The 13,134-nt window shown below is 30.0% G+C and overlaps 1 protein-coding gene across 1 annotated transcript in view; it reads left to right on the plus strand.

Annotated features, from left to right (window-relative positions):
* Positions 1–11,208: 11,208 nt before the first annotated feature.
* LOC129980599 (BTB/POZ domain-containing protein 3-like) overlaps positions 11,209–13,134 on the plus strand; it is a 34,075-nt gene continuing 32,149 nt past the window's right edge. The window contains exon 1 of the mRNA XM_056090980.1: positions 11,209–11,444. Coding sequence (XP_055946955.1) covers positions 11,209–11,444 — 236 coding nt within the window. The remainder of the gene's footprint in view (positions 11,445–13,134) is intronic.

Here is a 13,134-nt window from a genome sequence, read left to right on the forward strand (position 1 = left end):
AAAATTATTACTTTAAGAAGTCTATAATATTTATAATAGTGTTATAAATTAAAAATTAAAAAGCCTAAAATATTCAAAATTTAAAAAAAAATCTGCATTTTAGTTCAGCAATAGAGTTGTGTTTTTATTAAACATTATTTTTTCTAACTTTCTTCTAATAAATATAGGGAAAGCATTCAAATCGTAAAAAAGTCGAATTCAATGTTTTAACGAATCTGCAAGTTTCAGATTTCTTTGAGTATGAAAAAAGAATTTTTGTCATTGTACTTGTCTATAAACACGATGACTCAAAAATGTTTTGAATTCGATGGACTGAATTTAATAAAACCAAATTTGCAGATTTCTATCAAACTTTGAAGGAAATCCATTAAGAGGATGTCTGGCTCCTTCAGTGCCAGTGAAATCGTTCACTACAAATAATAAAGAGGTACATACACAAAATTTGCTACGCAAGTTTGGCATTTTAAGTGTAAATTCTTGTTGAATTTTGAAATAAATTTGTCTGAGGGGCGGCCATCTATTATTCTATACATTTATATGCTATTTATAAGTTATTCTATAGCATTTAAATGCTATGATTAAATCAGTGAAATTCAATATGTGATCTTGTGACTATAGCTGTAGTTCCATAAGAAAATTTACATTCAATCCGTCAGAAAAATGCCGTATAAAATATATATTCACACAATACATTCAGTATAACTACTAGATTCACGCCAGTGATCGAAATTTTTAATTATTAATAATGCTAAATTAAGCATCCATGGCCTAACTCAAAGTCCACAACTTTTTGCAGGAGAGGAGGGGATAACTTTATTGGAAAGTGTGTGAGAAAGTTCCGAGGCCACCACTCCGTACACAATTTTTTTATTTATTATTTACTATAACTCGACATTTGATGTGCCTACTATCCTCATTTATGTCGGAACTATATTTCATTGCATCAAGTTTATGAAATCATATAGCTAATTTTACTAAATAAATACGCATAAAAAAATGCTGCTTTCCTCTCTGAATCTGAAAGTTGTTATTATTACTTTTTTGTACACTTCGCATACTAGAAAGGGAAATTATTGTAATCGTTAAAATATTCGAACCCGAGATTTGGATTTATCTCGACATTTCAACCTTCTGTGAATCGAGAAACACGTTTTTGGAGTTTATTCTGTTTTTCTGTGAAAAGGATAACTTAAAAACGTAATGAGCAACGCAATCGAGTCATATATTTTTGACCAGCTATCAAATATCTGGAATAGCATCCTCATACAGCAAAAACAGTTATTAAGTGGCAGGACATGGACTCGGTGTGTGTTTGGAAAGTGACAACAGGCATTTCTTACCATAATACAGCGAAGCATCACGTGAAAGTTCCGCGGTAGAGAGTCTTTCTGTTTGATGTGTCGTTCAGATGTTCTACGGTTTTTTACAGGGATTAAGATCATGGGAAATGGAGTCCGGGGTGGTAATAGGAACTCTTCTTCATGCTCTTCGAACCATGCACAGACAATTTTGGATTCATGGCAATAGGCGTTAACTTGTTGAAATACGCCATCATTCACAGGATATATAGTATAGATGTTCATGATCGGCAACGTGGATAAATACGCACAACTTTTGAGGGTACCTTCCACAAGAATTAATGGACTTGAAGCATACCAAGAAAACATGCCTCATACTTACTTCACACAATCGCCTCCACTTTATCCGCTCCCAAAAATGGTTTTTAGAATTTTGTTTTCTAATGTCTCGGCCCTACTAAAGATCCAAATTTTTTGTAGGTGGGGGAACACCTTTATAAGAGAGTATGCAAAAAGTTTTCGGGGGATCTTTCCAGCTAGTTCTCACAAGTTACATTCTGCCTCACTCAATTTCTTTTTTTTTTTTTTTGTGTGTGTTTTTTTTTTTTTTTGTTACTTTTAACACATAAAAGTTTCTTACTCATCGCTGATCTTAACCAACCTAAATCGGTCAGTTTAATCACCATTACTTGAACATATGGACAATAAGCAGTTCATTATTTTGGTGTTAGCTAACTGAACGAGATCTGGTTAATGTGTAGCTCCTTATGGTTTGCCCTGCAATAGATAAAAATATGGACTTTCAGAAATTATTGCATTTAAAGGAATTATTTTTCTTAGGGATATTTTGCTCTAATGTTGGGGATCGACAATTCAAATTTATCATAAGGACATAAACTTGAGTCACATTAGTCGGTATATCGTTCGTTTAATTCATTAGATAATCATTAAGTTAAATCTAAAATATAGCTGGGTAAGTAAAGTTAATACAAAAATTTTTTTTAAAAAATTATTTTTGAATAATATTTTATTAAAAATATAATGAATAATTCTCAACCGGATAAAAATATCACTGTCTGATATCGTTTTTATCTATTATTATCAAAAATGTTATAACTGTAAATTTATCTTAAATATATTAAAAATAAAAAGATTCTAAAAAGTTGTTTTAGAATCTTTAAAAAAATAATTTTATTTTTGAATTTAAAATAAAATTCGAATTTTTCACCGAAAAGTACTTTTTCAACCAAATCAGATATCTTAAAGTGAAATCACGTAGTAAAAGTATAGATTCATTTGATTTTTTAGATTAAGCTCCTGTTTTGAAGTTGTATTATTACTACCGATTACAAGAAATCGGATGACTAATTGATGCATGAAATAATTTTAAATTTCTCATTAATGAGTTGACACAGTTATCAAGATTATGCCTATAAAAGATTGGATCTAATCATATCTGTATGTTCCATTTAATCCAACATCAAATGTCGACTCGTTTAAAATTTGATTCGCCAAAAACCACTAATATAGACATACTTTTAAATAGATTAACCATAACCAATCAGATTTTTTTTTTTTTTTTTTTTTTTGAAAAATTGCACTGTAAATGGCAACATAAAATATTTTTCGTTTCATTACAACCAAGACTAAAATTGCTTTTTAACTTATTAATGTATCAAATATATTCGAAACCATAAATCTGAATTCTGAATAAAAAGTAAACAGAACTGCAGTTTATTATGTGCAAATGGTCGAACAAATTAAAAATGGGTGCCAACCTTTCTCGTTTCTAAAATGTATTCTTATTCTGTAAAAATATAGTTACTCCAAACCATATATGTTTGGGATAGTAATAATCAGCAATAAAAAGACCAAAATTCCTTTTGTACCAGTTGCCAAAAAAAAAAAAAAAATTAAAAGTGGACCTTGGTTTAAATAATTACCCGATATCCTGAATCTCGAATAAAGTGATGGGGCAATTCTTCTTCATTTGCTCAAAAATGTACGTTATCGCGTCACTAACTCTCGAGTGGGCCACTATTTCTTTTAATTTCATCTTTCAAATCTCAATGATTAGAGTCTAAGGTATGGATGAAACCGCTAAACCAGCCAACCGGAAAACGAGGAGTGTTTGGTCGACGTCAGTCATTCGTTGTGTGGGCGTGGTCATTGGTTACGTCATTTTTTTTCTTCTTCCAGCATCCCCCCCCCCTTCTGATGAGTCTAATTTCTATGCGAGGTATTCTTGTGCGGAATGGTTTCGCAAAAATTGGTGCAAGTAGCTATTATGTAAAAGCATTTAATCTGGCAACTCACTCAGAGATAAACGATGAGCAAGTGCAGCCGCTTAATAAGGGGATAATTTAGGAGCTAGATGCTCTATCAAGTGGCTGGGGACTGTCCAAGAATTTCAGTAATAACTTAAGTGACCAGACGTCTCGTATTACCTCGAAAATTCCCGATATTTAAGTCTTCGTCAAGTGTTCAAAAATATACCCCAGAAAAGTTCTTAGATGTCCTTGTGATTTATTTGTACATAAAAATTTCAAATTTTTAAAAAATATGAAAATTATAAGTAACATTTAAATTTCAGACATGATCTTGTGGAGAATTCTCCTTTTGAACTATCCTATGTTACTGAACATCTAGCAAAAGTTTTATAACACATTTTAATTAATAATGGTAATTTAAGATTGGGATTTCACTTCTGGGGAATTCTCCTTTCGAACTTTCATTGAACATAGTTCTGGGTAGAATTGGATTTACCATATAGATAAACAATAGTGTTTCATGGCGAAAGATAGATAAATAAAGCTTTTATATCTGTTCGATAAAAAGTGAAATGTTTCCTTTTTTTTTATGAAACAGTTTTATGGTTGTACTACTTTTTGAAATATAGTGAGTTAAAATATGTTTTTTTTTCTTCGTAATTCTGTACATATAAGTATGACAATCGATACCAACAAAAATATATCCTAAAAAACATCTGAAAAGATAAACACTCAACTTTTTAAATTTTTTTCCCTTTAAAAAGGTAGTAAAATGGCATCCTTGCGTAATATGTAACATTAGGAAATTATTTTTAAGCAAGGCATTGCTATAGATTGGCATTAACCAATATTCCATCAACATTTAGTAAATATTTTAAAATGTCTTTTTACATCTGTTCATTTAGTATTATTGCTTTTTTGAGTCCTAATATTGATGCTTTCAAACTCGGAAACTATTAACTGCAGAAAATGATTTTTATGTTTTCCTAAAAATTAGATTTCCTCTTTCAGTGATCCAGATTTATTGTGATATTTCTTTTCGCCTGCTTTACATAATTTTTACTTTTAAGTCTTTACGGCAAGTGTTTTCTATCTTTTTATATATATACCGCTAGTTATTTTTAATATTTATTTGTGTTCAATATTTGTAATTAAATACAGATATTTTAAAGAAGCAGATTTTGGATGTGCGGTGTTAAAATAACAATATCCTAAAGAAATTCATTTCGTAACTGAGAAGGCATTATCACATTACTGAAATAGTTAATTAGTAATTCAGACCGCATATAATACTTTCATTCAATTTTTTCATGGTATACTGACGTAAATGGATAACGTTTGTGAACGAAGTATGTGTTCTCTTTAATGTTAGTTTGATTTTAATAAAATTTAATTGACAAACATTTGCATTGCAATTTAATATAATTAAAAGATGTAGAATTGTTCTGTAAGAACACCATGTTGCATTCCTTTGGTCTGTGACATCTACTATTTTACCATTCACTATCTCCCTTCAGGAGAGGCACTTCAGATATGAGGATGAGATCCTTCCGGTATGGTAGGTGGTTCTGCGCCCCCCCCCCTGTTAGTACAGAAATGGGGGATCGGCTATCCTTCTACCGATGACGAGACGTGTATCTCACTGGAAGGGTTGTACCGTGACCTGTGATAATCTTTAGGACTGCATTGGTGGGACTTTAGTCCCACCAATGCAGTGCAATCACGGCGGTCCAGTTAGTCAGATTTATCAGTGTGCCTTAGTGGCAGGTCAGAGGTGCTAAGTTGTGGTTACCATTCACTATGTTCATACGCTGAAGGGCAAGCAAAATTAATTCCGCACATAGATAGATTTATAGCAACAAAATACATTAAGTTAGAAACTCAGAAATGTTTTATATGTCGCTGTATATTAGAAGGAAATAAAATAAGAAAAAAACAGCATAATTCAGGAATGGATGCTTACTCATTGTTATACTATGTCTGGAGGAAAACATTAATGATCAGTTCTCTTTATAAATCTAAGTAAAAATTGGACGTACAAAAGTGTCGTTTTATTTAAAAGTCACCAATTGATGAAAAAGCATCAATACATACCTTTCAAATTTTCATTATAATTTGAAAGAATCAATTTTTTTCCCTCAATTGTAAGCTTGTAATCAATATAATTTTATATTTTCTTCTCAAAAAAACTGTTTATTGATAAAATAAAATAAAATTGACTAAAAAACGAATTATCGAAAAAGACATGAAATAACAAAGATAAAAAGAGAGTGAATTTAATAAGAAACAAATATCATTGCAATGGCTGGATGATGTAGATGGAAATTCAATCAGTGACTGCCAAGAATTGTACGAATACTTCAAAATATTTGGCTGCGAAGTCTAGGGGATGATAAAACTACTGAATAATTATGACTTCATTTAAGAGCGTAGATTCATTTGCATAAAAAAATTTGAGCATGCTAAATATGAGTCCATTTCTATTAAAAATTGCTAAAATTCTAAAAAAAAGTGTTAAAAAGTTGAGAAAATGCGTTTTTAATACTATTTCTCCTTATTTTGTACATAAATTTAATAAAAAATATAAAGGAAGGTTCATATATGTCGTCCTAAACATCTTATGCTTATAATATTTTTTGATTTGATTCGTCAACATTACCAGTATCATGATTTACTTTAAATGTACTTTAAATTACAATAACAATAAATTATAGGTAACAAAAAAATTATATTTAATATAGTTGCAATCAGTATGTGTATAACGTGATTCCCAAAACAATGAAAAGTATTATAATAAAATATAGTTAAAAACATTTTAAAAACGAAATTTAGAAAAAAATATCAGAAATAAAACTGATATCACTGAAAAACTTTTGCCTTTTAAATTTAAAGTTTTCTAGTGTGATAACATGCTTCGAAATTATTGAGAAAAATATTAAAATTTCTTGTGATGTTTTAACAAAAAAAAAAAAACTGAAAACTCTTTTCTTATCAAATACCTACTATTCAAGAAGTAACTCTTTTCCAAATTTCATTGCTCCAAAATCAGCTCTGTAAAACATTTTGCATGATTTTTTTATCGTATCATGCAATTTACAGATAGTTTCACAATTTTGCAAACTTTATACTTGTTAAAAAAGCTTCTAGTTGTTAATACCAAAAATTTGGAAATTTCTAAATCTTTAACGTATTCCTTAGTCACACAGCATTTTCCCTCTTTTTTTTTTTTTTTTTTTTTTTTTTTTTTTTTTTTGTTGAAGAAAGAAAACAATAAATGAACATAAGCATCGATAAGTAAGATGATTATAATCATATAATCAAGATTTTGATTGGCAATGAAAACTTTTTATCATTATTAATATTAATTTTTATATTTTCCTTTGCAATAAACCCATTTTGACGCAAAATCAATTTAAATCCTTTCTCTTTTTTTTCTCAAAAATTATAAAAAATAAAGCATTTTGAATCTATCTTGTTTTCTAGAAACTTTTAAATAAACTTCGATTAACATTTCGAAATTCTTCTTCCAAGTTAATCGCATAGAATTATTTCAGTTAACCAAATGGAATTATTTCAGTTAACCAAATGGAATTATTTCAGTTAACCAAATGGAATTATTTCAGCATTTTGCTATCAAATTTAAAAAACAAGTTTTGAAACCTTTTGCATTGTACAAATGCTTAAGACAAAAAATGAAATGTTTTAACATTAGAGTAATTATGTGTCAGGATATAGCTTATTATAATTATATGCCATTTTAAGTTTTGATTTGCATATCTGTGTTTTTTGCAAAAAAGAAATCATATTTATTGCTTATTTGCAAATGTATTTTCATATAAAATAATTAAATACAAATTTCATTGTTTTACAGCGGAAATAAAACAAAGAATGTAAAAACGAATATTGTAACTGTTTTAATTAATAAAAATTGAGATATTTAAAATCAAAATAACGATACAACTTTTAATATTTTTACTTATTCATACATGAAATATATAAAAAAAATTACTATAGTTCGAATCGCATAAAATTTGAACTTTAAATTTTGGAAAATGTCCGTTTCTCAGACCTCCCTGCATCCAACCCCCCCCCCCAAAAAAAAAAACACATATATGAAATTTTGACTCTCTAATCTATCTATATGTCTGGCTGTGCAATACCACGTAAGAGCTCTAAAAAATGATAGCCGATAAAATTTGATACTTTGTTTTAATGTCATGTTTGTACGTAGAATTTTATTAAATTTTGTACGAAATACGTTCCCAGGACATTTTTTTTTTTTGTCTTTCTTAGTATACCTGTGGGCAATAACTACAAAACACAAAGAGTTAGATGAATAAAATTTAGTAACAATTTAGCTTTTAATGTATAGATAAGTATTAAATTTTGAATAAAATCTGGTGACGGATTAATAGTTTGTCTGTCCGCACATTCATATGTGTGTAACCATAGTAAATCAAAAATGCAATGACTTGGACAAATGAATGCTGTTACTGAAGTTGTAGTACTATGGGCATCAAAAATGCATTCTCACTTTTTTTTCCATTATATTACGAATCGTAAAAGTCTCATATGCGGCACTCTAAAAATAAAAATTTGAATAGTCGTGGAGTTTATGTCTTGCTTAACGTCCTTATTATGGAGGATGAAGAAAGTTTCGGGGGAGATTCTTCTCCTGGTGTATATATAATAACTTAAGCGGTAACCATATTCATAAAATAGAGGCCACAAATGTTTCAAATATTAAAATAATTTTGACTCTATTTATTTCTCTCTGTATGGGTATGAATGAAAGCGACGACTCAGAGAGGAAATATCAAAACCAATTAATAAAACATGTCTTGGAATTGCGTAAATGGCACAGAAGCGATAAAGCAAATTTTACGGTATGTTGCATAAAGATAAAAATTCTTTATTTAAATTAGGTTCAATATTTGATACAACTTTTACAAATTTGATTGCTAGAATACAGATCAAATTTCATTCGTTTAAATCATTAGATTTTTATGAGTTATCGTATTCATATATACAAACCAATAGACGGTCAGCTTAAGGATGAATTAAATTCAAAATATGAGGCAGATCTGATGGCGAAACAATATGTTGTGTTTCATTCAATTATCTTTACATCTTTTGTTTACTCATATAAAAACCATAGAAAAAGTATTATAAACAGCAAAAAATTCGAACTCGAACTTTTGACGAATTTATATGCTTCCGACTTTCTGAATACATTTTTGGAATCATGTCTATCTGTATGCCTGCCTGTTTGTCCGTAAACATATTAACTCAAAAGCTCTTTGAGCTGAAGTGAAATTTTGTATTTGGACTTTAAACCAAATTTGCAGATTTCTATCAAATTATAAACAAGATTATTCAACAGAGTTCTGTCTATCAGACTGTCCTAGTACAAGTGAATTCGGTAACAACAAAATATAAAGATCTAGATAAATAAAATCTATCCAACCCTATCAAAGAATGGACAGTCTATCGGCATATGCATCTAAACGCATGCATCAAAAACTAATTTCTTAAATGAATGAAATTTGGTATGTGATCTTGGGACCATAATTGTAGTTCTATGTCAAATTTTGATCTTAATCGGTCGGAAAATGGCGACCAAAATAGATATTCGATTTTCGGGTATTTCATTAAGTACATACCAGGGATTAATAGCCAAAAATAAAAACATTGAAGATCGCACTGTATATTCAGTAAAAATGTTCAGATTCACGCCAGAAATCTATATTTCATAAGTAATATTTGCCAACGCAAGGCATTCAAGTCTTACATAAGTTCCACAAATTTAGGCAATATGAGATGAATAACACATTCATTACAGAATTTGGGGGAAATTCTGGGCAGATCAGTCTAGAGGGTTTAGTTAGCATATTTAAATGCACACTAATGACAGACTATCTGGCTTCAAGCCGCTAGATTTTATCCAAAATTCTACCTAAATGTATTGTTTTGGCATCAGGTCCATATAACATATTTCACTTTTCTTGCTCTTTGCGTTTTTGAGTCAACCATGTTCACAAATATACGGAACAACACAATTTCAAAAATAGATTTCTCTAACTAAGGAAGGACTAAAACAAAAAAGTTCATCAAATTTCTTACTGATTACATTGCTTTCGCTTTATACTCTTTGTGATCTTGTAGGGAAAACTTATAAGCCAGTTAATAGCTACGCTACACGAGCAATTACTTTTGTATTGTGGTCATGTTACTAGGCTGCGAACCACAAGATCCCAGGTTCTATCCTCGTTCATTCCAACTCGCCACAATCTAAATCTGTAATTTAATTTTAAAAATTATTTTTTTATCATAAGAAAATTTAGAAATTTATTCAATATTGCAATATATAATCAAGCCAACCAATGGATCTATAAAACAGATCATATAAAAGGAAAGCAAAGCAAATTGTTACTTTCTCATACGGAATGTGCAAACAAGATGTATAGTAACCATCGAAAAATTCATCTTCATTGTATTAATGAACCTTCACATTTTAGGTCTCCCTCAGTCCGGAAAAAATTATTTTGGAATTATGCGAGTCGATGATGTATGATGTGAGTCTATGATTATGCTATGTGAATATGATAAATGAAGAAAGATTAGAGGAAAGTTGTATTTGGTTTATTGCTAAAACTGTCTAACTTTATTCGTTTAAAGTCAGTTTTTCTGAGAATATTTTCGTATTTATGGGAATTCGGTAATTCAAAAACCTAAAAAGTATTATCTTAACATCGAAATGTATACCAAATTTTAGACCCATTCATTCAATGGAATCATGCCCAAAATGCATTACGAAGATTCTTCACTATATTACGAAGCTAAACGGAAAATTTCGCCTTCAATGTAACTATCGAAAAATTGAGAATAGAATACACTCATTTTATTAATGTGTATACTATCAAATTGGTAAAAATTGCTTGTTTTCCTAAGTTTAAATGTTAAAGGGTTTTATAGTTAAATTCACTATGTATGCTTTAGCTGATGCAATTTTACTAAAAGGATTATATAATATTTCAAATTATATCAACAAGCTATGCTTTTCAAGTCACGTACAAATGCTGATTATATCCTTTAAGTACCTTTTCCAATTCAAATGCTCTCATGGGAGCTTTCCACTTTATTTTTGTGTTCACAGCTGCGGTTTCAAGCAGAATTCCTAATTAATTTGGTAGGCGCCTTTTTCACGTTCTAATCTCAGTATAAAAGATAACCGCCACCCCTGAGATATGCCAGTTAATTAATCTTGCTAAATATTTAATTAGCCTCTCCAATTACACTAAGACAAGCGGTCAATAAGGCTGGTAAAAAGATACGACGTCCAAGTGGGTCAAGTGAAAACCAATCAAGAATCCGCCAGGGATCTGGGTCAGTGGTACAATTGGTGGACATCCCCCGTAGTCGTATGCAAAACGAATCCATCGTCCATAGCTAAACTGTTCTTCGCTCGAGGTATTTGTATAACCTCTAATCAGGGCTGCGCTAAAATGGAATCAATGTGGGTCGGGCATGTAATACCAGAAATTAATAGTCCCATGTTTTTCTAATCTCTTATGATTGTTTCTTTTTATTTCTCTTGCGTAGGCAATGGGCATTTAGGAATCGGCATTTGACCAATCATCATGGAGAGCGAGAAAGTTCTGCAGAGGACGTCGTCTCTTCTGCAGAACACCGCCCTGAGCGACGTGACGTTCATCGTAGGGCCGCCCTCGGCGTCCAAGAAATATGTGGGGCACAGAGTTCTCCTGGCCATGACCTCCCCAGTCTTCGAAGCCATGTTCTACGGCGACATGGCGGACAAGTCGAAAGTGATCAGGATAACGGATATAGCACCCATCGGGTTCGAAAATCTTTTGAGGTAAGCACATTTCTTGATAATTTTATTTTAATTTAAATTTTTTTTAAAAAAATGAAATAAAAGTTCTAATTTAAAATATTTCTTGAACGGAGGCTTCAGATATATAATAAAATATTATAACAGCACCAGAGCAACTTTATATTTAAAAAAATCAAATGAACTTAAATGAATATGAACAGCAACAACAATGATATTTGTGCTACGGAGTATTGCTTTGAAAATCAAATTTTGAATAAATATAATATAATTTATAATTTGCCGAAAGTAGAAGTACATTTCTGGAGAATTGAAATAAGCAAATAACGCACTGCTGTCCAATTAAAATCAGATTCATTATATATTTTACACATTTGAATTACATCAAAACATTATTGAATCAATTTAAGCATTTATTGAATTTATCACTGACCAATACTTTTTTACATTATACTCCTTCCTGCGTCTGAGATTTTTCTTCTTGATTTCTATGAAATTCACAGGTAAAACGCGTTCTGCTCATATAGGTTATTCATGGCCTATCAATGTTAACTTTGAAAATTTCTTTGATCATTATTGCTTTGGCAATGCTGTCGAATTTCCGACTGTTTAATAAAGAAAAATACTTAAATACTTGATTCAGGAATGTGTAAAGGCTTTTCTTCAAATCAAAGCAGCAGGAATGCAAGTTGGTCATTGCAATATTTTTTTAAAAATTCGGAGTATTTTTTTTTTTTTTTTTTTTTTTAGAAAAAGGAATTTGGAGGTTATTGTTCCCCCTCGAAAAAAAAACCGAACCTGAAGTTTTTTCTTCTTTTTTTTAAAGTTAATTGATGCTGATATTAATTCAGTGTGTTCCCGAATACATCACTTTACAATAGTTTTGTAAAGTGATCTATAGTGAAAGTTTTTTTACAATAGTTTTTCATCATACACTCGAGTAGCATTCACCAATTTCGTTAACTATCTAATATGGAAGTTTTGCAGTTTCCTGGAGTTTATCATTGATGTTGAGACTAAAATATAAAGTAATAATAAGTAAATAAATATAAAGTAATCTACTAAAATTTAAATTTATACTGACACTGTAAAAGATTACGATGAGGTTCGAATCCGACTTTGATACATAGAGAAAATTTTAACAAAGTAAAACAAACTGTTAGGTATCGAACTAACATATTTATTTTTCCGTTACCCGACGTGCATTACAAAGGAGAAGAAAAGGGGGGAAAAAGTAAAATGTATCATAGCTTCATTCTAAAATCCAGCATTATTAAAGTTGCAGCATCTATACTGCGTACAATATGTATATCTATATAGTGCTTCAGTTATAAAAATTTCAATATATAACTTTTTAAAAGACCTAAACAATAATTTAATACGAAATTTGTATATTTTATTTCCACATTCTCGGACTGCTTTTTTATTTTATTCTATTTATTTCATTCTGAGACTGGAATTATTTCCTACTTTGTGACGATTAGTTTTAAAGTATTTTTATAAATTAAAATTTAAACTAACTTTTAAAATTCTTTTTCCCCTTCTTGTTTATAAAATAATAAGACATTTTGAGAAAATTTAAGGCAATCGCCTGCTTTCTTCAGAAAATTCCAAAACTTTATAATATGTTTTAATATTTTGAGGTTTAATGTGCTCAGAAACCGATTAATTAGGTTTTAATTATTTAAAAATTTAGATATGGAAAAAAAACGAT

Source organism: Argiope bruennichi, chromosome 8 (assembly GCF_947563725.1).
Source record: "Argiope bruennichi chromosome 8, qqArgBrue1.1, whole genome shotgun sequence".
Classification (NCBI taxonomy): domain Eukaryota; kingdom Metazoa; phylum Arthropoda; class Arachnida; order Araneae; family Araneidae; genus Argiope; species Argiope bruennichi.